Source organism: Podarcis raffonei, chromosome 15, assembly GCF_027172205.1.
Source record: "Podarcis raffonei isolate rPodRaf1 chromosome 15, rPodRaf1.pri, whole genome shotgun sequence".
In the NCBI taxonomy this organism is placed as follows: domain Eukaryota; kingdom Metazoa; phylum Chordata; class Lepidosauria; order Squamata; family Lacertidae; genus Podarcis; species Podarcis raffonei.
The window spans coordinates 35508945-35535657 of NC_070616.1; the positions used below are offsets into that span (position 1 = coordinate 35508945).

Genomic DNA, 26713 nt, shown 5'->3' on the forward strand with positions numbered 1-26713 from the left:
AACTCCTGCCCGGAAACCTATGTCCCCACTGTGGAAATGGCCTCCACAGCCACTTACGGACTCACTGTTAAGACCGTGTTCATGGAAGACATGGGGGGAAATGCCTAGCTCCTAAGTTTTGCAAATATTTCGATAGCCCTTATATAAATAGTTCAAACCTCAGCAGAATGAGCACTGATCCCGACTGTAACTCTGAAGTGCCCCCCTCCATACACAATGGATCTGCCCATTCCATTGACACTAATCTTAAAAGTGAAGAACATTTTATTCATTACAATATTGAAACATACAGGCTGGTTTTAATGTGATACACAATTGCTATTGAAAACATTCCAAGAGAGTCAGAAAAGACAGCAGCATATTTGAACGGATGATGGCCAAGACAGTGATATTCACCATTTCACCCTCATTAAGAAAATCTGTTTTAAGAATTCACATCCTCTTTGCAAAGCTTGCACACAGAAAAAAGGAGGAAAATATATTCAGTGTTACTTTGTTCAATGCACATACAAAAAGGAATTATAAAAAAGTTATTTCCTAAGAGCCCAAAGAGCATTTCAGAAAAGGCATCTATCTCATTTCCATGAAGCAGCAATCACACTTAAAACAACAAAAATCTTGTTAAATTGCATTTCCAGTACCTAACAGGTTGGAAAGAATTTAATTGTTTTATCAGGAGAAATCTACACCTTAATTCTTTATTCACATTAATATTTGCTGCTCTTTATTGAATAGTGGTTTTAAGTTTTCTTTAGAGAACTTCTCTCTATATATAAAAAGAATCAAAAGACTAAGTTATTCTAACCAATCTTTTTACATCAGAGTCATATAAAAGAAGTCATATAATACACTTTGGCTTTGCTGGTATCTAGTTTTTGCTAGTTAAAAAAAGCTTGTGTAAGAAAATATCCCCCACCCTTTCAGCAGGATCAAAAATAAAAAAAATCAGGAATTGGATCCCACAAGTCTAATATAAACATTTTCCCACTTAATTTTTACATTCTTTTACATGCATAATACTATCTGCAAAGTGTGATAGTATGAAAGCCAGGGGGGGAATTGTGTCTTTTTCTATTCCAGCATCTGACACAATACTAGACAGGAATTTTACTGCAAGGATGATGTGAAAAGAGCTACATACACACTTCAGTGTCTACCTATTCCGCTTTAGTGCTTCGGAAACCATCCCTTAGTAACTTCCTGATGAAACTGACATGTAGCATCAGGTAGATTCTAGCATATTCACGTCACAGACAAATAGCCACTCAAGTTCAGCAATAAAGTAACCAGTCCAAAAGCAAGACTGGAGCAGATGTTTAAGCTTAACTCATTCTGGATTTTGGATAATCACTTAGCACTCTGATGCAAAAGGAAAATAGACAGGTTTGACATTATCAGCTCAGGTGTGTGCCACAAAAACAATTCCTAGCTTCAGCTCGGAGGCTAGAAACTGCATTTTGCCTGGCTGGTGGATCACGCTGGGGTGAGGGGAGAAAAAAGAGAAGGCAGCAAAGCAAATCATTAGACAGAAATAGGTTTATTTATTAGCAAAGGTCCCCCTTTCTTCTCTCTCGTACCTTCTACCAAATTTCATTGTGAAAGTTTGTCTTCTGCCATCCATGTTTAATATTTTAAAAACACGGATGAATCACAGATACATTAACAACACACATACGCCTATATCAAGGTTGCTTCACTTATTAAGAAGTTAATGGGTACCTCCTGATGCTCAGGTCAAGTGTGAGAAAGAAACGTGCTTTGAGGGAAAGGGAATCAAGACATACATTGCAAGTTCCTAGGACAATCAGACTCAACTTCCTGTTTCTCATGTTACAAGAGGCATGGACGGACATATATCAAGTTATTTATTAAGGTGTCCAGTGGTTGGTAAAATCACCTTATGGACATTAAAAGACATTGCAATTTTCAAATCACTGCTGTAATTTTCAGTGATCTCAACAGAACAGCCCTCCTGCCCCACGCAAGCAGCATGAACTCAATGTAGTTTTCAATCCCCAATGCCGTGCCTTAGTATGTGGTCCTCTAATGGACATGTGGGGCTTGCTAAACAGAACACCACAATCTTTCAAGCATTTGCTTAAGAAATACTTGCATATCACATAGGTCAACATCTCCCTTAGCGCCTGCAATGCTCAGCACAAACCCACTAAAGTTCAAAAGAGGGCCAAAGTTTCACAGACGTTGTCAACGTTTGTCTGGAATGTACCACTTGAGACTGCAGGTGAGGGATCACATGCTTGCTCCTCCATTAAAATTAAAACCTGCACTTAGAAGAATAGCATGTCAAGGAAAAGAATGTCAACTTCACATCCCCCTAGACGTGCTAGGTGGGCATAAAAGGATTTGTTTTTATATGGAGCAGCAATCATATGAGCCAGACCTACAATATGAAGCCCCAATGCAGGTTCTACTACCTCAATGGAAACTAAGCCTAATACGAGTCACCACAGGACAGAGTACAGTACAGCTTTTTCTGTTTTCAAAGTTAGGTGTTGACTATACATCACCATCAGACAGGCTTGTAATGTTACACTTAAAAGAGGTTCCCAAGGACTGTACCTTTCATCTTGAGTGGATCACACACACACACCTTGGGAGCATCAATAATCTGGATCTCCTTTCACTCCAAGAGGAATTGGGGGGGGGCTCTATTTTGCACGTGGAAGATGCATACAAGAAAGCAGTGGGGTGGGGGAGGCCAAGGAGACCTGTGGTTTGTAATGTGGGAACCATCAGAAAGAAATCTAAGGCACATCTGGCTAAGTGTCTGGGACTCTCTAAGCCCATTTGGGGACTGCAGACTCACAACTTATTATTCCCATTTTACAAAAATGCAGTTTCGGGATGCTGCCCTACTTGCATATTGAAAGGACAAGTTAAGAAAGCAAAAGGAAGAAGTAGACTATGGTTGCTGTTCACTTCTAAAGTCATCTTGCAAGAGCACAGCACACCACAGTATAGTCTAGCAGACTGTCCAAACCACCCTTTTAGACAGACCTATGGCAAGCATCCCATTAAGCCAGGAATTGTGACAACCAGACTAATTTTAAAAAGCGCATTCACATCAGCCCTAGTCCCAGAAATCTGTAACGCCTCATTCAAAAATTATTCCAGGGCATTTGCAGAATCAGAACTAGGGAGATAGCAAGAAGCAAAGCAGAAAGCTTTTGTGGTTGACCTTTGTTATGCATAAACAAAACAAGTTTTGAAGTAGAAGCTGGATAATTGTGATGTCGCGCCCAACTATGGGGCAGATATAGAGGAGAGCTTAGCAAGATGATGCCTTATTAAGTGTAGCTGTTACTCTGTACTAACCTGGTATGGAAGAATGGGACTATGGTTGGAAGCAAAAATAGAGGAGCGATAAGTACTTTGGAGACCAGAGCTTAGTGTTTCTTTGCATCTCAGCCCCATTTACGAAAGAGGCCACGCCATGTTTAAAACGCAGAGCAGCAAGCTGTAAGACACAATGAGTATTTTGAAAGCCAGGAACCTGTCGACAAGGGTGTCACTGGACAGGCCTGATAACAAACCAACAACTCCAAAATCCACTTATCTGTCATGTCAAAGGGAAGTTTCACACACTGCAAGAATGAAGGCCTTGACTACACAGCCAATTTTGTGTGTAACTAATCAAGGTTATGTAATAGGCTTCCAGGTCTTCTTACTCTGACTATACCCACTGGCATTGTATTGAGGGCTGATAATAAGGAGCTGCGTCCAACTAACACCTACTTAAGAGAACACCCATTAAAATCCAGGGCCCTAAGTTCGCCATCTCTATTAATTGCAGTGGGCGCACTATGAGTAGAAATAGCACTGGATAGAATCCAAGGTCTACAAGGTGCATACGCTTAATATGATCTCTGGAAAATAGAAGTCACCGAATATCTCAACACAACAATGGGATACTAGATGTTGACTTCTGGCCACACTGTCTGGGGCTGATGGGAACTGGGAATTCAACAGCTTCTGGAGGGTCAGAGTTTCCCCATTACACTCCTCATACTGAACACACTTATAGCACAGACTAATGTAAGATGGCAGAGTTATCAGGGAAACAAAGCAAAGCCCACCTCTAAATCAAAGCCTGCCAGCTGCTTTGGAACAACCATTTCTAGAACAAACACTAACGGGAGTATTCTAGAGGAAGTGGTTTGACATTTACTGTCTAACCAAGGGCATCATCTGAAGAAGAGTTTACTGCTAATGGAAGAACTTGGATGCAACTACATAAGCTGAAGGCAGCTCACAGGGCTGTCCCCAGGACAAAAATCCACAACTGCACTGATGCCAATTCAAAAATAATTCCCCCAAAGCATCACTCAAAGGATCACTTCAAAAAGCAACCCTGCAAGAGCTAAAAATGAGGTCAGAATGAGTACAAAGTAATGCTATTCACCGCTGGAAACCTTTGCTATGAGCAAGCATGGGGTGGAAATCCACCAAATGCCTTCCTCTAGGAAGACACTGAAATATTTGGACTAGCACAGTTGCACCCATGAAGCTGAGGGAAACAGAGAATCTGGCTGCTGGTTTACAATCTAGAACACAGGTGTGCAACTAGAGATTTGCCAAGCTGAAACACAAGCCATGTACAGTGGCCTGCTAGGGTCTTAGTAAATTAATTGGAACTTGGTGTGTGTGTGTGTGTATAACATCTAGTAGGCCATGATTACATGGCTGGTGAGCTTGGCTTGATGGATGCACAGTTTTGCATGCATGGTCTAGAAAGAGGGATGCAAGCCAGGGTCAATTTGCGAATGCAGGGTGTCCATCTGGCTGACCAATGCTCTCTCGTGCAGAAGTAACATTCCTGGAAAAGGTAACTTATTCCCCTGTGACAGCTGCACTTAGACAGACCATTACTGTGAGGGCAAAGCCTGCATTCCACCCAACACTGGTCCTGTGATTGTCCCTATCAGCACATCAGGAGAGGATGGTGGACTGTGGGGTTCAGATGTACCATATGGATGCATCCTGAAATAAGCACCATTTGGACACCCCTTTAGTGTGCTGATATTTAATGCTCCACAACACAAGCCAAAATCTAGAATCTGTAGTGTCTCTGTGTGTTTTAATTCAAAACATAGCACCTTTATTTGAGGGTGGAATGGGGTCAACATATATGCTACAGGTAAAATCCAACGGTTGGACAGCATGCTCATGAATCCTAATAATCCAGGAAGGACATGTAGTTGGTATCTAGCTGGTGTGCATATTATCAAATTTGGGCTACATCAAGCACTCAAAGACCAGTAAGAAAGGAGAGAAAAAGAGAGAGAGAGAGAGAGAGAGAGAGAGAGAGAGAGAGAGAAAGAAACTCCTTCCGATTGCTGAATTTGCTGGGTAAGATGCTTATCACCCACCTGTTGGACTTGACTTGTAACATGTGCACAACTGCCAGAGGAAAGAACAGTTTCTAGCAAGAAACGGCTCCCCTTCTTCAACTGCAATGAAACTGATTGGCTGCAGAGTCCATCAGGTAAATGCTGCAGCCTCTTAGTGTGATTCAGTGTTGCTTTCTCTATCCACACGAGCACAAACATGACAGTGAATCTGACTGCTGAGAAATAAGTCAGGAAGCTGCCCCATTATGTGCTTCCAACAAACCAGCCTGCCTCCCCCCTCCCAACACCTTTTTTTAAAAAAAGCACAGCTTTGCCTGGCTCTTCTTCGACATCCCAGAAGAGAGAAAGAAATCACATTGAGGAGAGGCGCTAGGCGTCAGTTCCATTCATTCAAAGATCAGGTTGCCCCGTTGGCCAGACTCAAGATTCACAAACCCTCCCCTGCTCCTAGCCAGTTTTCATCTCTCTGCTCCTCTGTGGGTCCTTCTGAAGACTTTGTGGGAGTCCCAGCGTGGTCCATGAACATGTTTGGAATATCTTTGCCAAAGTAGATCTTGCTGTTGGTGGCAATTGCTTTGTACTTCATGAGCTGCAAGTATTCTGGAGTCAGTTTTAGCTGCAAGAAGAGAAAGCGCATCAAGAGCCCAGGGTTAGAGAGAGCACCAAAAGAGCCCTGCCGGATCAGGCCAATAGCCCATCTAGTCCAGCATGCTGTTCTCACAGTGGCAAACCAGATGCCCCAGTGGGACAAGCAGAACCTGAGCGCCAAAAACACTCTCCCCATCCTGCACTTTCCAACCACTGATATTCAGAAGCACACTGCCTCCGACAGTGGAGGTGAACTTGGGAGACCCAGGTTCTGCCTATGGATCAAATTATCTCTAAGGTGGCTAACGACAGATTGGAAACAATGCAAAAATGATACGAAAAAGGAACTGTGTGCGTCTCGATGGTGGGGCCGCCTAGTGAGATGCAGGGAGGCATGACATTTTAGAGCAGAGATGAGGAAGCTATGGCCTCCAGGAAGCTGCTAGATTTCAGCCAGCATGGTCAATGGTCAGGGATGATGGGCGTTGTGGTCAAACAGCATCTGGAGGGCCATAGGTTCCCCATCCCTGTGTTAAAGCACTTCAGTCTTTACTTAGCCCAGTTGCAATCTGAGCAAGAACTAGGCCCAAGAGACCACAAACCCGTGTGAAATCATAATCACGCAGCCTTTGCGTCTACAGAAGCAGTAGCCAATATGGGGATGTCTTTGGGATGTTATTGGAGTAAGCTCCCAACATCCCTGATCACTGGCAGTGCTAGCTGTAGTCCAAAGCACCATGACAGCACCATGTTTGTTTCTCTGCAGGAGTATGAGCCATAGGGAACCTGCAACCCCAAGCTGAGGATGCCAGCTGTGTGGAAGAACAGCTAACCTTGTTGGCTTCTGCCATCTTCAAAGCAGTATAACATTCAGCATCTGCCCTCGCCTTCTCTCTAGCAAGGAATGCAGCATCTGCAGAAAGAGGAAGGGGAGATTTAGAAGTATAGGGAAGCCGTACAAGTCCCTGGAAAGCCCCTTACTTACCCATTTCCACCTACAAAAGACAGCACAAGTTTTCACGGTTGTAATCAATGCTTTACCAAAGTCCAAACTCCGCCCCCCTGCAGCCCCAGCACAATTTTGGATTGAACCAGAGCAGAAATGGGGAAATGACTGGGATCCTAGGATATTGGCTGGCAATAGTTAGAAGGGAACACGAAAGGAAGGAAGCAGAGCACAGAATTTCACTTGCGCCCATTCAGATTGGTATTGCTGGTGAGTCAGACTGTTTTAATACAGGGATGGGGAAGCTGGTCCCTCCAGGGGGTGTTGGGCTACAACTCCCCCCAGCCCCAGCCAGCATGGCCAAAGGTCAGGAGCAATGGAAGTTAAAGGCCACAGGTTCCCCATCCAGTATTAGTACCGACTGATGAAAATTAACACTTCTCTCTGTAAAACATGGAGGCTAGGATTTGTCTGGTAGAAACAGGCAAGAAGAACTGGTACACAAGAGAGTTCAGAGAATTCCATGCAGGCAAGTGAGAGGAACAGAGGAGGAGGGATGGAGAGCTCCAATATAGAGATGTAACTGACTGCTACAGAAGAGGCAGTTATCCTCTGCCAGACCACAATAGGCTAGTATTTTTTGGGGGGTGGGCAGGCTAGCAATTTTTGTGGGCTTATTTACAAGTGTTGTTGTTGTTGTTCCAACAATTTATATACCACGTAATTGCTGCGGTCTTTAAGTGGTGCACAAGCAACTCAATACTATGAAAACAAAAAAGACACAACTGAGATACTTTAGATCAGCCTTCTCTAACTTGGTGCATTTAAGATCATTCAGCCCCACTCAGTGCAGTTAAATGAAAACTACACAAGCTATGAGTAACCACCCCTGTTTCCCAGAGTGTTGAGTGGCATTTTACCAGCTCTGCCCTTTCCAATCTATGGCGCCCTTCATTTCCCTCCCGCTCCCTCCTTTGTGATTTTCAGGAAGAAACAAACCAAAGAAGTTTCAACCTGCTGCATGAAATTCTAGAGACCCAGCCACAAACTCCGGCAGTTGATCAATGAGGTGTAAAACCTTGTTCGGAAAACTCTTAAGCGCAGAAAGCCCACGATTTTAAAAGCAACTCTTGCAAAACTGCTTTTTTTAAAACAAAAAAGATAAAAAGTGTGTGTGTGTGTGTGTGTGTGTGTGTGTGTGTGGGAGAGGGGGAAGCCTGTCAATTTCCCCTGGAGTCTGCGATCGTGTTGTTTCAAAACACATCAATCCATTAGCTGGTCATTTCTGCTCACATACCAAGAGGGCAGCTGCAACCAACTCCAACAGCTGAGAGCGCCTGAGATTCAAAGAGCACACAGCAATCAACTTGTCAGAGCAGCTGGAACGGCTTGGGACAAAGCCAAACATTCTCTGCCGAGGGTTCGGCTGGGCCTCCCGACTCCTAGGGGGCTGCATCGAGGGCCTGGCACCTGGCAACGTGCCTTGATGAGAAAGAAAACCACCAGCGCTCTGCTGGGGACTGCCTAATGAGAGACTGCTGATCTGTAAACCACTAATTGGCTCCTCAGTGAGATGCTGCAAAGCTTGACAGGGCCTTTAATGAACCTAACAGGATTGAGGGACATGCTGCTCAGAGGCAGCCGGCACAGCCTTTCAGGAATCTGCCCGACAATAGGAATGACAGAGAGGAGGGGAAATCCTTCCACATCACATGCCTGCAGTTGTAATCAACTGGCAGCAGCTCTTTGGCTGAGGGCATGGGCTGTAGCTCAGTGGCAAAAGGTCCCAGGTTCAGTCCCTGGCATTGGGCTGGGAAAGTCCGCTGTCTGAAACTCTGGGGAGCCCCCTCTGTGAAAATGCAAGGCCAGAACAGATTGTTGGTCTGACTCAGCACAGGGCAGCTTCATGCGCTCCAAGAACCGAATTGTGGCATGCATAGCTCATGCTCTGCTACAGTGCATCAGTTCTATGTGCAGAGGACAAAGGTATCCAGGGTTCACATGTTGAACTGTGGAAGGAGAGTTGCAAATTCTACAGAAACACAAACAAACACAAATACCAAGGGAGCTGAAACGTTTGGCAGACTTCTTCTGGCTTACAGAATCCTGGTTGAGGAAACTAAACAACCTCATGTGCAAAGAAACACATGGCTGGAAACAGGGAAGTGTGGAGGTATGCAATCAGTGGAGGCAGAACGGGGATTAAAAGCAATTCACTCGATGGTGCTGCTTCAAAGATGTTTCTCAACCACAAGGACTATTTCAGGTGTGGGGAACTTTGGGCCCCCCAGATGTTGCTGAGCTGCAACTCTCATCCTCCCCGGCCTTTGGCCATGCTGGGGCTGATGGGAGCTGCTGTTCAGAAACATCGGGGGGGGGGGGAATGTTCCCCACACTTGGACTACTTGAATCAGCTGCAACCTGGCGACATAAAACACTGAACGACTTGGGACCCAGGTACATAATGGACTGCTGCCTTCAGAACTGGACTATTCAGCTCTATAGACCTGCCAGGGATGCCCCACTTGTTGTTCCAGCTTCTGCTCAGCGGCTGGCAACATGAGAGAGGGCACTTTCAGTTGTGGCTACTCGATTATGGAGTTCCCTCCCAAAGGGCATTTGGCTGTCCTCTATAAATAGGATCAAGGTAAGATGCTTTCTATTTGCCCACTTTGGAATGTGACTTTTTAATGGTTTTGCTACTGTCACGTCTACTATTGATGTTTATATTTTGTTTTACCATCTGGCTTGGATGTGAGGTTTTAACAAATGGTTACTGCTGTTCACAGCTTTGTATGCAATATTGCATTGTCAACTGCTCTGTGCTCCCATTGGGAGGAAGGGCAGGATAAGAGAATGGCAAAATAAATAACCCACATACTTCTAGTCCCTGCCTGTCTTTTGTCAAGTATCCTGTGGTCCGTCTTCCCCCAACCTGGTGCCCTCTAGAGGTTTCGAACTGCAATGCCCACCAGTCCTAGCCAACATAGTCAATGCAGGTATGACTGGAGCTGATGTTAAAAAATGTGGAGGGCACTAGGTTGGGGAAGGCTGATGTTCTTAGATGCAAAGTGGCCAACTTCATCTTTATTGGACCTTAAAATATTCATCTGCGAGAAAGGAGGGATCCACCAGGCCCATACCTAAGCCTATTTGTGCTCTGACATCCTTGGTCAGATGGAAAATCTTTTCCATAGCTGCTTACCTTCAATCTCAGAGATTCGCTTCTCAGTTTCTTTTTCCATCACCTTCTGCCCGTATGTTATTTCAGCCACCTGGGCTATTTTTTCTGCCTCTGTATTAGGAAAGATAGACTAATGATTATGGGAACCAACTCCGATGGTCAGCATAGCTAATTTGTTCCTGGAACAGCAAGACACCTGGCAAGCTCAACTCATCTACTTCAAAACACTGACTTGCCCCTCCTGCCATCCCTGCAGAAAGAACAAGGTAGCAAAAACCTTCTCTTCTCTTTTGGAATATGCTTCCCTCTTTGATTAAGACTAGCTCGTGGCACATTACCACTTGTCCATGAACAACTGTGATTATCTCACCAATAGGACAGTTTTCTCAATCCAAACTCTCTCGCTTTTTGCCTTGATAAGATGTGTGCAGTCCTGGTCTAGGAACCTAGAGGGGCAGCAATCAAGAATCTCCTTGTGCACAAATTAGATGCTGCGCACACAATTTATTTAGCAAAGCCTTTTGTCATCACCTCATCTCCCACCAACCTCTTGATGAATCGGCTATGCCTGCCTCACATCCCCCTAGGGATGAAGACTCTTCCTATGTGCTATGCAACTCCATGTGCAGTTCTCTAAATAAATATCCACAAACCAATAAGAGCCTTCTTGCGTTCCGTCTCAGCTTCCTTCTCCACCACCTTCTGCTTCTGAGCTGCAATCAACAGCTTTGTCTTCTCGCTCTCCCTAGAGGGACCAAGACGGGCGAATAAGTAAAACACTTGCAGAAACAGCAGATGCTCCTGGAAGCAGGATACACCTGATTAGAACAGGAGTGGGGAACCTCAGGCCTGGGGGTCAAACACCACCCCAAGCCTCCCTATCTGGCAATGCTTTGCAACCTCTTTGTCTGTTTTTTCCCAGCTGGATTGTGTCCTTGAACTCTGGTAATGCCTTTTGCTAGCCTGGATGGATGCTAGAGAGGCGTACATGAGCATGTGCAGAAATTAGCCTACTATACTGAGACATGCATTGCTCTGCCCACTTCTGCCTATGGCCCTGCCTGCCCACCTGTCATGGACCGGTTGGATGCAGAAGAACGGTGGGAGGGAAGAAGGCTCAGAGCCTGGGGAGCACTGGTGAGACAACGATGAGTGGTCCAGACACAGAAGACTGTAGCTGAAGAATGCCCAGACAATAAGCATGCAATACTGAACTATCTTGGCTATGAGAGGCGAACAACTGCTTATCCACAAGGGCAGCCACACAATGTGCAAAAAGTTAACAGAGTGTGTCCTGTAGGAGAAGACCGGAAACCTTTCCAGTGCAGCATCCTGCCTCCCACATGGGTGAAAAATATGCTCCTGGGAAGCTCACAAGCAGGACATGAATGTGCTAGCCATCTTCTGTTGATCTTACTGGGCACAGAAGTAGCATACAGTCATCATGACTTGTACTCACTTATCCTACAGAAATTGGTCCAATCCTTTTTTAAAACTATGTGAGTCATCACACCAGGTTACAACGAACTGCATAGGTTACCAAGGTGCAGTGCCTGGGTTTGCATTTGGCCATGGTTTGTTTAACCAAAACATGGTTTGTTTGAGTATGAGAACCTAGCCCAGGGGACTAGCTACACATCGTCACAACTGTACTGAAAACGAAGGAGAGAATACCTGCTACTTACATGAGTTCGTAATTCCTCCGAATTGTCTCTGGGATGTTTGGCTTTGTGACTCGAACTGCCTGGAGAAATAAAAAGGGAGGATGATGAGGGAAGGAGGCTGCTGAGCAGCATGTGCTCAACTCAGTCAACAGCGACCTTATCATATATCATATGGAGCACGAGATGCTGCCATATCAAGGAAAGACTCTCCATGCTACAACTCAATACAATCTGCAATGGGAGGAAGCAGTCTCCACTCTCATTCCGTTAGCATGCAATTGATACAGTAGCGCAGGAGAGTCTGGCAATGAGTTGGCAGAAGGGCCCCCAGCATGAATCCCCCCAAATTGGGGTGGTCCTTCTATTTGGGTGGGTGCTGTATGGTACCAAATTCTTTGCACAGACTTCTAAAAGACTCAAATTATCTGCTGCCTGTCCAGGCTCTGCTAACAAAAAGCCAGCACAAAAAGAAAAATTAATTCCGCTCTTCTGCTTGCTTGATGTTAAGATCTATCCAGGAGCATCAGCAAGTTTGATGAGCAAAGTGGGACAATGTTAGGTCTAGCTTGCCGCTCTTCAATCCCCTGTCTGGTACTGGACCAGAACTCCACCCCCACCCCTAATATTCTTGGTTACCTGTATGATGAGTCCTGGTGCCATGGATGTCAGGTCTTGCTGGAGAGCCAGTTTCAGGTTTTCATCAATCTGATCTGGTAATAATAATAATAATAATAATAATATTTATTTATACCCCGCCCTTCCCGGTTTAAAAACTGGGCTCAGGGCGGCTAGCAGCAAATATAAAACATTGATTAAAATGTGACTTACAAACAGCATAAAACAGCATAAAACACAACATAAAATGCAGCATCAATATCAATGAAATTCAAAAATTCAGGGGTCATTTGGGAGGGGAAAACCCAGTCAGACATCAAATGATGACCAGGGCTAACTGGCCAAGTTGGTCCTACTAGGGCCAGAAAGGAGACCAGGGAAGAATTTAAATGTGGGGTCCCAGAAAGGGTTTCTTCACAGAAAAGGAAGGGGGAAATGGAATAGAGGATCAGGCTAATTCAAATTGGAGGCCAGGCAGAATAGCTCTGTCTTACAGGCCCTGCAGAAGGAGATCAAGGCTGCAGGGCCCTAGTCTCGTGGGACAGAGCATTCCACCAGGTCGGAGCTGTCACTGAAAAAGCCTGGCCCTGGTGGAAGATAGTCTGGCTTCCTTGGGGCCCGGGACCTTTAACTTATTATTATTCATGGACCTTAGGGTCCTCTGTGGGACATACCAGAAGAGGTGGTCCCGTAAGTACAAGGGTCCTAGGCTGCATAGGGCTTTAAAGGTCAAAACCAGCACCTTAAACCTGGAAGCCTATACTCCACTGGAAGCCAGTGCAGCTGATAAGAGCACTGGGTGAATATGCTCCCATATTCCCATATGGTAAGATAATGAACCAAATAATTAGACAATTTTTAAGGATAATTGAGTGTGGTGTGTGAGTTAATCATGTTGGCCAGAGTACCACATGCCTCTGAAGTGGAGCAGCTTTTCATTCATGGAATTATAGAACTGTAGAGTTGGAAGGGATAACTAGGGTCATCTAGTCCAATCCCCTGCAATGCAGGAATCTTTTGCCCAACGTGGGGCTGCAACACATGACCCTGAGAATAAGAATCTCATGCTCTGCAGACTGAGCTAACTCCATTCACTTGGACACACGCAGCCTAGAACGCATTAAAAAAAACCCCTTAAAAAGATGCTAACAAGTGGGTCACATCAGTGGTACCACCTCCATTTTAGTGATCAAGGCACTCACCAAATAATTCAATGTAAACTTCCTGGAGAGTGTGGACACTGCAGAACTGGTTGAGCTCATGGTGGATCTTGTTGAAGATGAGAGCCTTGTCATAATCTGCAGTGAAGTTCTTCACTATGTCATATACTAGTGAGAAGAGAAAAGGGTGCTGTTAGCTCAGATCAGCCCTCATGCTTAACAACAGTAGCAGGTTGCAACACCAGGAGGCAGCACCCTGTAGTCTCTGTTTAACACTGGGGGTGGGCACTATTGACTGTGAGTAGACCTGGAGGCATTTCAGGCCAGGCAATGGAGACTGCAGGTCTGATGACTCCCAATATAACCCAAGCAGAGCCAATCTCACTCCAGTTCTTCCTGCAAAGCTTATGGGTCTGCTGCACTTTATCAGGGCTCAAATACACTATGCCTCACCAGGATTGGTGAGAAGAAAAACATACTCTGGCCCTCTGGGAAGGCCCTGACTCCCTGGACAAGAGGGAAGCCAGCTAGGCCTCATCCATTGGACAAATATGGAGCAGCTCCAGGGACAAGGGCACTCTGCTCTTTGGGGAAGGGCTATATAGCTCAGGAGTAAAGCATAAGGCGCCTTCTTCAGTCAGCAGCATCTCCAGGTAGTGGTGGGAATTATCTTGCCTGAAACCCTGGAGGACCACTGCCTGCCAGTGTAGACAATACTGTGCTAAAAGGACCAAAGCGCTGGACCCAGCATAAGGCAGCTACTTCTGTTCCTTGCTCTCTGCTGCATTGGTATTGCAGAACTGAAGGGAAGGAGGCTCTGGCCCCATCTATCTGTCAGAGGAGTAAGAGTTGCTGCTGTGTGGTGCATGCCTGCAATATGTGTGCAAGAGCGTATGTTCAAAAGTTGTTGCTTTTTTTGTGGTTATCATTACCTGTTTGTTGCAAGCCGCCTTGAAACTCATTTGATTGAAAAGTGGGGCGTAAATCTTCAAAGTAAATAAAACTATATTACTACTGGAACGGGTGTGAATATTCTGTGTGGCAAATCCAGCCCCCAAACTCCTGCACACTCCTCCACACCACAGCCCGGAAAAGGAAGCACAAGTAAGCAGAGCTAAATAAACTCACCGGCACTTTGGATTAGGAAGTTCACAACCTCAATTCGGTCAAAATAGATCATCACTCCTCCACTGCAGAAAGAAAGTGCGAAGAGAGGTGAGTGTTTTGACAACACACCCTAGGGATGAAGACAGAATGTATCGAAGACTAGAATGTACCCAGTGCCCAACCAACAAACTGTAGAAAAAAAGAGCAAAACCCAAACAGGGACGACTTCTAATCTAGTTCTAGCACGTATGCAGGACCATGCAGGACCTATGGCAGCATTTCTCAAACTTGGGGCCCCAACTGTGGTTGGACTGCAGCTCCCATCATCCCTGACCACTGGTCCTGCTAGCTAGGGATGCTGGGAGTTGTAGTCCAACAATAGCTGGGGACCCAAGTTTGAGAAACACTGATCTATGGGATAAAGAATTGTATAGGTGTGGGAAGCTGTCCTGTGAGAGGCCCACCAGCCTCCATCTCTGCTGGCTTCCACTGCCCAGAGACACTGTTACTACTCATGGCAGCTCTATGCAACCTCTTGCTTCAGAGGCACCATGCCTCTAAATACCAGCTGGTGGAGAGCAAAAACAGAGCCAGTCACTGCTTTCATGCACTGCTTGTGGGTTTCCCACCGGCACTTGGTTCATCACTGTAGCAGGAAACAGGATTCTGAACTAGATGGGAAAACTGGCTTGATCTGGAGAACGTCCAAAGAGCCCATCTAATTCTTTTCTTGCCATGTCTATGGGAAGTCCAGAAGCAGGGCTTAAGTATGCACTTTTGATACTCAGTTTTGATACCCAGCAAGTGGTATTCAGTGGATTTAGAACATGGTCACCATGACTAGTAGCCGTTGATAGCATCTGCCTCCCCAAATTTGTCTAATCTTCTTTTAAAGCCATCCAAGTTGGCGACCAATCTTGGGAGTGCAAATTCCCTATCTTAACTATGTGCTGTGTGAAATTGTGGTTAAAGGTTTATTGGTTATTTTAAAGTGAATTGTTAGCTACGTGGAGGGTCAAGTCCTTTTGTGGCAAGGCAGAGCACGGATGAAGAATACAAAAAATATAACTGCATGAGCGCTTGCTCTCTACACACACACCCAGCATTTTCCCCCAAGACCTCATCCCTGACCTGGCTGTGTTGGTTGGGGTGGGAGGGTACCATGTTGTCTGGCCCTGGTGTAATCAGTTGCCCATGCTTTAGGTCACTTGAGTTCCTCCCAACAGACTATGACAATAAAAAGATAATTGTGTAGATCTATGGTTAAATTTATAGCCAAACTATTTGTTTGAGCCATCTGAGTATTCAGCTTTGAGACTAAAAAAATACTCTCAGTAATGGGTTACTTCAGTTTTCAGAACAGAATTCACTGACTTTCATTTGTTTCTGCAAGCACGGTTTCTGCTTTGCAGGCTATTCCAACTAGTTCAGGCCACCACCCTAGTAGCATTCACCCCAAATGCTATAGAGGGAAAGTTTTGAAGTAAGTGAAGGATAAAATGCCATCTAGTGGCAGGTACAGAGAGCTTCACAGCTTCTTCTGAGAAGTAAAACTCAATAAGGACATCCCATTCAGAAGGAAAAAAACTAATTTGCATGGAAAACATGGCGCCATCAGGCACTTAATTGCCTAGAGAGGTCATACAATCACATTTCTTGAAGGATTTTCTGTAATGCATTGCACAAGCATCCTTAAAAGAGGTTTTAAGTGCAGGCAAACCAACATGGGTTGAATCCTGCTAAGTCACTGCGTGAGCCGAAACAACTTCCACAACCGCTTCCCCCAAATCTGGTCTAGGGATTCCCCAACCTTCTGGAGCAGTTTTGGGGAAGTTCCATTTTTCTCAGAGAAGTCCTTCCGCTCCCAAGAACTTAGTCGAATACAACCCTATACTTCAGAAATTCCACTGTACATGCAGAGAATTTGCTATCTGCTGTGGGATCCCCAAAATCTGAGCTTCCTTTTGAAAAACCAAAGCAACTCCCCATAACCTATGTTTCTAGCCCTTATGAATGCAAACAGAAGGTTAAAGGCATCTGGGGAAGAAAGGGCTGAGTGGGCTGTCCAAACAGGGGCCTGAACAGCTATTTGTACTTCCCTCTCGTCTACGGCAATGACAATATAAGTAAACAAGGCCAATTAATGAATGTGTATCTATTTGCCCAAACCACATGATTTGGCTTTTCTCAACAGGTAAAGCTTGACTTTTGATGTGCAACATCTTATTTTAGAGGTTTGGACTGTCCGTTTCTACTTTTTGATTCTAAACGCTCAGCGAAGTCTGCTTTAAGAACACACTTCGCCCAGCCTACATAGAGGTGAGCATATACATTTCAGAATACAGCATAATAAGGCAATTTGGGGCAAGGTGCTTCCATTTACTGTCTCAGCAGAGCCGCTTTTCAGTGCCACTGCACAGAGGCACCACAGAAGTCGAAGAAGATCCAAAACGGCATATATGGGAAGCAGCCTCAACCTGTGAGCTTGAGAAGGACATAAAGGTGCCCAATTCAATTCTGGGGCTACAACTCACCTTGTGCCACATGGAACATTTTTTACTTCATCTGTTTGCAATGTTGTCTAGAGAGAGGGAGAAAGAAAGCAAAAGGATTTGTAATGAACTGAATTGCTTACAATGGCATACGACCACATTCCCACCGTGGCAACATTCAGGAGAAATAAAGGTAAAAAAAGAGAAAAAGGTAAAGGACCCCTGGATGGTTAAGCCCAGTCAAAGGCGACTATGGGGTTATGGTCTCATCTCGCTTTCAGGCCGAGGGAGCCGGTGTTTGTCCTCAGACAGCCTTCTGGGTCATGTGGGCAGCATGACTAAACTGCTTCTGGCGCAACAGAATATTGTGACAGAAACCAGAGCGGTACCTATTTATCTACTTGGGCTGGTGTGATTTCGAACTGCTAGGTTGGCAGAAGCTGGGACAGAGCAACGAGAGCTCCCTCTATCATGGGGATTAGAACCACCAATCTTTTGATTGACAAGCCCAAGAGGCTCAGTGGTTTAGACCCCAGCGCCACCTGTGTCCCTTCATTCAGGAAATATATGCCAGTGATGACCAGAGTAACAAGGTTGATTTTACACAGCAGGCTACATTCCAATAACAATAAAAATTTATGACACTTTTCCAGGCTCAGAATTTGAACTTCCTTGCCATTAGGAAAAAAGACTAATACAGCATCCCAGACTACTTGGGTGCAACTAATAAGAACTCCATATGCTACACTCCTGTAAGGAGAGCATAAAAATGAAAAGTACCTGTACTGATTTGTAGGAGGTTATGAAAGGGAGCATTAGGTGGAAGCCAGGGCCACTGGTGGATGTCAGCAGGGCTCCTCCCCTGTTAAAAACAAAGAGAGAAATGTGTGCATTTATATCAGGCAGTACTGTGATCCTTGGTGCAGAATAATGGGAGTTTTAGAACAGGCCTAGCAGGGGTCTTAGTTTGGCCTGAGAGGCAGTTTCCCCTAAAACATGTTCTCTTTCTGCACATGTGATGTCAGGTGTGTGGCAGGTGAAAATGCATCTGAGAAAAAATAAATAATTGGGAGCCTGAAGCATGCATCCAATTGTTCGCTGGCAAGTGGAGATCGCTGATTGGTGCCGACTGCAAGTGCCTTTGAGGCTACCCATTTGTTGCAGAGGGAAAATGTCCATTTACAGGCATGGTTTGAATCCAAACTGCACCTGCAAATGGACAAAGGCAGGACTCACTGTCACCGCCAATGAGCACCAAGAACGGTCAGTGGGAACATATCTTAAACATCTTCACGGGGTTCATTTCCATGGTGAGTCCTTTGAAAGCCCTAGATGGAGCACCTAACTCCACATTGGCCTGCCTTTGCAGCGAGATTGCCACTTCAGGTCCCTCTGGCTGCTCCTGGCTAGAGGTGAGTTGCAAGAAGGGTCTTATCGGTTGTGGCACCCTGCATAAGGAAGACTCTTCTTAAGAGGTTTTCCTGGAACTGACTATGCCACAGGCCTTATTCTCTTACTGTTAATATCACCTACTCTTTTAATTATTATGCTTGTTGTACATTTCCTTGTTCTGTTTAACTGATGTGAGCTGCCCTGAGAATATTTATGTTGAAAGGCAGCATACAAGTTCTTTAAAAAATAATGAATGATGCTGCAAGACAGCCTCCTCCATTGGTGTGAACTGAAGAATTGGTTGACTGTCACATCCTAGTGTCTTGGCAACTTGAGTTCAAAATGAACTTTACCGAGGATTCACAGGATTGTATCCAGCGTTAGCCATACTTGTGAGTAGACACACTGAAATTAATGGGCTTGACTCACTTAGGCCGATTAATTTCAAAGGGTATACACCGAGTAGAACTTAGTTTGCTACACTCAGTACATCCAGATATAGAGATTTTATTGCTAGGGGAAAAAGTTGGTGCTTACTCACAAAAAGGGGAAGTATAGTAGTTTATCAGTACAGACAAAAACTGGCAGAAGCAGACATAAAATAAACAGAGGCGTATCTGCAGTTCTAAAGAACTCTTTGCTCTTAAAAGAAATATGCAGGCTTGAAGACTGCTACCGCCACCTCTCCTGCACACAGTTCCTCTTTCAAAATCCTTTCTTGCTTGAGAGACATTTTTTGTGTTTGCCTTCTCTTCCTGAAAGTGAGATTCACTGGGCTGCTGTATAGATGGGGCTTAGTTTAGTTTATAGATAAAGAATTAGTTTATAACTCTTTACCTTACCGTACTAGGCTGAATGTGTATTACTGTTGGTTCTTGGTTTTTTAATCATTTATATTTTATTATGCTTCTTTTTATTTGATAATGTGCATTTGTATGTGTTGGAAGCTACCTTAGGGGGGGCTTGACACTTCCTGGCAAGCAGCCTGCATATATTCTAAAGGGAATACAAATTAATAACCTATAGTCTGTAATGATTAAATTGGCAGGGTATGGTCAGTGCTTACCTAAGAGAAACCATTGTTTGAAGTGGGTTCCCAGTTCTGTTTTGCAGGGCAAGAACTAGGAACAAGGAATAAAGGCAGTTGCCTTATATGGTACAAGTTATGCCACATCAGACTATTGCCCATCTAGCTTAGTATTGTCTACACTGACTGGCAGTGACTCTTCCTAGGAACCATTTGATTCATCATGGCAATAGTGCTAAACAGGAAACAAATCGAAGCTGCATGGAAGAGGGAACTATTTTGAGTGTTTAAGGGCTTCCCCCACTTCCTGATCCTAGAAACCATAATCTGGAGAGCTGTAGAAACTGACATACACACATCTGCAGAAAGTGGAGCTCCCTCTAAGCGCCTGCACGTACCTGTAATAAACACCAATGTGCCCTTCTTCGATCTTGTGTATTGCAGAAAAAAGAGCAGCTGCCACCAGGCTGGCAGCTAGAGCTGCTATGGCACCCAGCTGAGTCATCCCTGAGAGTATAATCTAGACAAGGAGAAAGGCAGGGAAGGAAAGAAAAGAAAAGAACAATGAGTCCTGCAATACTTTAGAGCTCTGTGTGGAAACTAGGCCCATTATTCTGAACCTCTGGGGACAGGATGTCCTGCCTTAGAGCATTATATATTAAGCAGTTAAGAATGCCCTTTGCTTGATCAGATCAAGGTCCACTTTGTCCTATCCTCCCTCCCTGCCCAAATGCCGTATCGCAAGCTCCCAAACAGAGCACAAAGGAACAGGCTAATATCTCCTGTTTGCCCCGAAGATCTCAATTCTTTTCTATGCCCTGGAACACTGAGATTCTGTTTCATCCACCACAGCTGATGGCCCTTTGTTGCCCTATCCTCCAGGACTGTCTTGCTTGCCTAATTTGTCTTTTGATTCCCTGCTTCAAATTCCATCTCCTGAGAATCTCGGATGTGGTTTTTGTGTGTGTGTGTGTGTGTGTGTTTTTAAGACAAGTGTCTACTTCTCACAATGGGTGGGCAGAACCTAATGAAACTGCACAAGCTGGAAACAGGACTTCCAATAACCAGGAGCTAAGGTTTCTGAGCAGCCTTCTCCAAACTTGGGTTCTCCGATGTTGCTGAACTACAACCCCTGCTCCCTCCCTACACAAACACACACCCAAACCCAAACCCACACACCCCTGATTGTTGGCCATGCTGGCTGGAGATGATGGGCATTGTACTCAACAACATCTCAAGACTCATGGTTGGGGGAAGCTGATTTGGATCATAAGCCTTGTCCCTCCTCCCAAACAGCTAGCAAAAATGATGAACAACCGTCACTTGCAGATCAACTTTGCCAAGTCTGTTTAGATAAGATTACTGGGAGGGACACTTCAGAGCAAAGGCTGTAATCCTAGGGTGTTTTTCAAGCACTCCCATCGGAGCTTCCAACATACTAGAAGCTACATATCCAAAGGAATCAAGAAATAAGAGCTATCGAAAGAGATGTGCCTTACAAGCCCACAGTCCATTTTGTGCAACTTCAACTAAAAGGCACTAAATCCATATAGCAAGAGCTGCAATACTGAACAAAACGAAAACTTAAAGTGGTTCCCTCAATAAACCAGCAGTGCTTTTCTTTTTAAGGTTCATTTTAAAGGCTAGTGACAACATGCCATTGAACTTCTCTCGTGTAGAAGCGAATGCTTCTACAATGATGTATATTGCAATACACATGAGCATAAACTTAAGGAGAAGTATGATATTACCTTGGAATTATGGTCTTGTCTATGTGCATTTATATAGAAATATAACTGATTGGCTAGAACCTGTGAAATTAATAATCTAATATTTCTTTAATCAGGTGAGTAACCCTAACTAACTAAAAGCCATTAATTAAAAAATGTTGGGTAACAAGCTCCAGATTCACCTTTTCTCTCTGTTTTCTCCTCCTCTCCAGCACAGCAGCTTACATCTTCCCCAGATGACAGATGCCCAGTTTGCCAGTTGAAAATTGTGCATATAGAAAATAGGAGCACAGAAAGCTGCATTATACTGAGCCAGACCATTGGTCCTTCTAGTTCAGTAAAGTATTGTCTACACAGACTGGCAGAAACTTATTTAGATTTCACACAGGACTCACCCCCTGCCCTACCTTAAGATGCAAGGGACTGAACCTGGGACCTTCTACAACACAAAGCAGATACTCTATGACTCTTCCCCTTGGAGATTCTGCCTGTAACAACACTAGATCCACACACACAAATTGGCTGCAGCTATGTCTTCTGCTACCCTCCTTCCACTCTTCTCACATCACTGGCTTCACTCCCTTTTGCCTCTGATCTGCTGCGGAGGCAAGGAATACTACTGTTCTCAAACAAGTTACAGTGCCCTATGTCTACCCTTTAAAAGCAAACCCTACTGAGTTCATTGTGGTTTACTCCTAGGTAAGTGGGACGCGGGTGGCGCTGTGGGTAAAACCTCAGCTCCTAGGACTTGCCGATCGCATGGTCGGCGGTTCGAATCCCTGCGGTGGGGTGCGCTCCCGTTGCTCAGTCCCAGCGCCTGCCAACCTAGCAGTTCGAAAGCACCCCCGGGTGCAAGTAGATAAATAGGGACCGCTTACTAGCGGGAAGGTAAACGGCGTTTCCATGTGCGGCTCTGCCTCGCCAGGGTAGCTTCGTCACGCTGGCCACGTGACCCGGAAGTGTCTGCGGACAGCGCTGGCTCCCGGCCTATAGAGTGAGATGAGCGCACAACCCTAGAGTCTGTCAAGACTGGCCCGTACGGGCAGGGCTACCTTTACCTTTAAGTGGGGCTAGGATTGAAGCCCTGAGGCAAGATCTCTGGGTCATATCCTGGATGACCCTACATCTTCATGATGCCATCAGAGAAAAGCTCTTTCTGCTTGCCCCTCATGAGGTGGGTGGCCCCATTGGAATGAGCAGGAAATGTACAAGAGCATTGTATCCATGTACCATTCATCTTACACAGGACTTCCCAATGGATTGTGCCCAAATTTCTCACATCTATCAGACGGACACTGCTTGTCTTGAGGTACAGGATGGACGCTATTTCAGAAATCAGCACGCTACCAGCAGTAGGCAGCCACAACGCATAAATGCCGACATTACAGGTGGGGAACCTCAGGACTAGAGGCCAAAAGTGGTCCTCCAAACCTCTCAATCTGTCTCATGGGACTCTCCCCAGACCACATCCCTCCCCATACCTATTTGAGACTCTCAGGTGTTTTTGGCTGGCCGGAATGTGTCCTTGAACTCTGATAATGCCTGGAGGGGGGCGTGGCGTGATTGTTATTATCATTATTAGTATACAGAGGAAGAAGAGAAGTGTGCATAAAAGCTGGCCTACTGAGCAAAAGTAGTACTTGAATGTTTTTGCTTCTGGTGGCTCTCGTAAAGTTGTCCAGAAGGGAATGTGGGCCTTGGGATTCACCTTTGGTCTACAGAGAAGCAACCCGATTACTTCTATGAATCAGCCAAGCCACACAATGTTAGCAAGGCGATGCATTCATCTAAGATTTTGGGCATCACATGGCAGGACATAGTCTCAAACAAAGGTGTGCTCTCCGAAGCCCACATTCCCAGCATTCTATCTCAGCAACATGGCTTGGTCATGTACACAGAATGAAAGATAGCAGGATCCCCAAGGGATCTGGCCTCAGGCCTGTTGGCAGACCAACTCTGCATTATAAAGGTGTCAGCAAACCTGACATGAAGACTAGGAACATTAACCCTGCTGTGTGGGAATTTCTTGCAGTGCCTGGAGGCAGGCTGTCAGGTCCTGCATCCACAGCAATGACCAGAGGAGAAATGACCGCTGGGAGGAGCGCAGAACCCCAATGGTTTGACTTTACCCCCAATGGCGCACTCTTCCACTGTCTCCTGAGACGGATGGAGGCCAACAACATAAGTGAGCAAGGCAAAGCATTCTGCTGTGAGAAGCCCACAGACACTTTAGGAAATTCCTTAAAAAACTTTATTTCCTGTTCTCTTCTCATTAAGATAAGAATTAAGATGAACAGAAAACAGGAACACAGGCTATGCAACTCTGCTGTTTGTTAAAGCAGAGAACACAAGAGTTACATGACTTCTTCCCAGGATGTTGTCTGTGTGCAGCCGTGAGAATGACTTCTTTTCTAGAAAGCCAAGAGGTGAGAACTCACGTGACTTCAAAACACCCCAGACCACCCAGCATGTCAGATATCCAAGAGCCACAATGGTGATTTCTGAGATGCAGCTACAAGACAGTACCAGGGATTTGGTGCTTGTGAAAGCTCTTCACTGGAGAGGTGACAATTCACAAAACAAGAAATGGTTTTGACTAGGAAGTGGAGTGGATAGGAAAGGATATGCAGTCTGCAAAGCAGAGGAAGGACCTTCCAGAGCAGGGTGGTCCAACATGTGGCCCTCAGCAAAATTTGGCACCCTACCCCCCAGCCCTTGGGCTGCCTTTCCAAAAGCACTGGGCTAGTTAGTGCTTTCCCAGCTTTGGGAAAGAGGAGGGCTCTAGGACACTGCCAGAGCTTCACACCTCCTTCCCAAAGCCCGCTGTTGCTTAGCTGACTTGAGAGATGGGTGTCCTTGTCAAATGTTGGTCTCACTCCCCTGCCATACAGGACAAGGCCTGCAGGTTCCATGTCCAAGTACTCTTGTGACTCACTTGGTATGAAAAGTTGAACCCCACTTTGCTTTACGGTTCTAACCCAATCTGCTGAATTTTCAGGGTGGTGGCCCCAGGAGGGCAGCTCTACCTTGGGGTGAAGTATGATATAAGGAATGTCCACATGACATTAATCCACAAATCAAAAGACAAGAGAAGCAGCTACAACACATTACGGTGCTTCATATATCAATAATGTTATTTGCCCTTCCACATAGCCCACAATTCCCTGCATCTCCCACCAAAGCAGGAGAAAAACAGCTGAAAATTATTTGAGATTTCAAAATGGTCAAGGGGGTAAGGTAACTCCCCTATGAGGAAAGGTTGCAACGTTTGGGACTTTTCAGTTTAGAGAAAAGGCGAGTAGGAGGCGACATGTTATAAGTTTATAAAATTATTCATGACATAGAGAAAGCGGATAGAGAAAGGTTCCTTCCCCTTTCTCACAACCCATGAACTCATGAACATCCAAAGAAGCTGAATTTTGGAAGACTGGCTATATTCTACCTCCAGTATGCTTCTGAATACCGGTTCCTGGGAATCACAGGTGTGCAGAGTGCTGTTGTGCTCACGTTCTGCTTGCAGGCTTTCCACAGGCATCTGGCTGACCACTGTGAGAACAGGGTGCTGGACTACACAGAGCCTGTTGGATCAGGCCAGTGGCCTTCTTAGCCAAGTCCAGAGCTCTAAACGCTGTGGGCAGCACAGCTTTAAGCACACCTGTTTACCTACAAACCCCACTGAACACCTGGGACTTGTTTACAAGTAAATATGCACAAAACAGAGCTGTAGGGGTTGGGCAGATTCTCTCCAATGGCTACAGCATTCAATGTGACATTAATTACTGGAGCTTGACCAAGTCCTCTCCTTTAAGCCTTTTCAGGAAATGGCTGGTGCCAGACACAGAAGACTGCCAGCGTGGTTGAGCAAACTTGAGCACTGGAGAAGGACTGAGGAGGCCAGGCTCCAAATACTGCTCAGACACAAAGTTCACTGGGTGATCCTGGGCCACCTGACACCAAAATACGGCCCTAGGTTACCTCACAAGCTTGTTATGAGAAGGCAAGAGCTCATCTAGAACCTTCTTTTGTGTGTTGAAATACTTTCTTTTTAAAAAAATCTCCCAGTCTTTTAAAAAGTTTTGAGTTCTGGGAATATAAATATACATACTATATTTTAAAAAAACCCTATTTTAATCTATTGAGCTTCACTCTGCCTTGCCCTGCCCCCCCGCCTGGCTTTCTTTGGATTTCATTGCACTGTAAAGGTAAAGGGACCCCTGACCGTTAAGTCCAGTCGCAGACGACTCTGGGGTTGCGGTGCTCATCTCACTTTATTGGCTGAAGGAGCTGGCGTTTGTCCGCAGCCAGTTTTTCTGGATCATGTGGCCAGCATGACTAAGCCGCTTCTGGCGAACCAGAGAAGCACACGGTAACGCCGTTTACCTTCCCGCCGGAGCAGTACCTATTTATCTACTTGCACTTTCAAACTGCTAGGTTGGCAGGAGCAGCAACAGGAGCTCACCCCATCGTGGGGATTCGAACCGCTGACCATCTGATCGGCGAGCCCTAGGCTCTGTGGTTTAGACCACAGCGCCACCCACATCTGTACTCTGCTAATAACCAACCAGTTAGCGAGGCAGGACAGAGATGGGGGTTCTCCTAAAAAAAAAAAAAGCTCAGCAACTTTCAGGATGTAAAAAAGGGGCACCCCACGTGTCAGCTGGGTAGGAAAGGAGAGACAAAAAAATTCCTTATTATTGAAAGCAGAGTGCAAGGGCGTAGCAGGCTTTATGTTGGGTGGGGGGCAGAACCGAGTTAAGTGTTTTTTATTAATTCTTTCCTTCCAGTAGCACCTTAAAGACCAACTAAGTTAGTTCTTGGTATGAGCTTTCGTGTGCATGCACACTTCTTCAGATACCTGAAGAAGTGTGCATGCACACGAAAGCTCATACCAAGAACTAACTTAGCTGGTCTTTAAGGTGCTACTGGAAGGAAAAATTTTTTTTGTTTTGACTATGGCAGACCAACACGGCTACCTTTCTGTATTTATTAATTCTTGACTTGGAGAAACAGCAGCTGCCCCCCTGCACCCCCCCTATAGCTACAGCCAATGGCAAGGTGGCCCTTAAAAGAACAGGGGAGGGAGGGCCGGGGAAGGACCATGGGGGTCCTGGCTTTAGAGCAGGGAGGCCTGGCTGGAGCGAGCAGAGCCTGAAGCAAGACGGTCCCTGTAACCGGGCGAGAGGGGTGGGAGCCCGGCTGGGAGGAGGAGGAGAAGGCCCTGCCTAGTCGAGGGGCCGGGGAGGAGGAAGAAGGCGGCCAGGGGCCAAGGAGGGCCGGCCTGGGAAGCGGCCCACCCCCCGCACCCCGCGCCTCAGCCGCTCGCACTCACCGCCGCCGCCGCCACCTGCTCCTCCTGCACCAGCTGCTGCCGCGACTTCCGCGTCGTCGCTCCCATGATGCCATCAGCCGCCGACGCTTCGACGCTTCCGCCCCTCC

The 26713-nt window shown here is 45.7% G+C and overlaps 1 protein-coding gene across 2 annotated transcripts; it reads right to left on the reverse strand.

The window, feature by feature from the left end:
* Nucleotides 1-246: 246 nt before the first annotated feature.
* Nucleotides 247-26710, reverse strand: ERLIN2 (ER lipid raft associated 2). Of its 2 annotated transcripts, XM_053366575.1 has the most exons (13): nucleotides 26607-26710; nucleotides 19946-20067; nucleotides 17909-17990; nucleotides 17171-17217; nucleotides 14658-14719; nucleotides 14462-14515; nucleotides 13572-13697; nucleotides 12391-12464; nucleotides 11776-11834; nucleotides 10744-10835; nucleotides 10112-10201; nucleotides 6794-6873; nucleotides 247-5988 (listed from the first exon to the last, which is right to left on the reverse strand). In XM_053366575.1, exons 1-13 carry the CDS (start codon nucleotides 26670-26672, stop codon nucleotides 5800-5802), a joined length of 1143 nt encoding a protein of 380 aa, XP_053222550.1. In that variant the 5' UTR covers nucleotides 26673-26710; the 3' UTR covers nucleotides 247-5799. The 2 variants fall into 2 exon arrangements, with proteins under 2 accessions (XP_053222550.1, XP_053222551.1); XM_053366576.1 differs by lacking the exon at nucleotides 14462-14515 and having other exon boundaries at nucleotides 26607-26709.
* Nucleotides 26711-26713: the final 3 nt, after the last annotated feature.

Bases quoted from the DNA above. Each gene is read 5' to 3' on its own strand.
- ERLIN2 (XM_053366575.1), bottom strand. From the start codon at position 26,672: ATGGGAGCGACGACGCGGAAGTCGCGGCAGCAGCTGGTGCAGGAGGAG. The intron at 17,218-17,908 runs GTACTTTTCATT...CCCTCTCTCTAG, and splicing joins CCTCCTACAAATCAGTACAG to ACAACATTGCAAACAGATGA. The intron at 5,989-6,793 runs GTTAGCTGTTCT...CTCTTCTTGCAG, and splicing joins AGATGGCAGAAGCCAACAAG to CTAAAACTGACTCCAGAATA.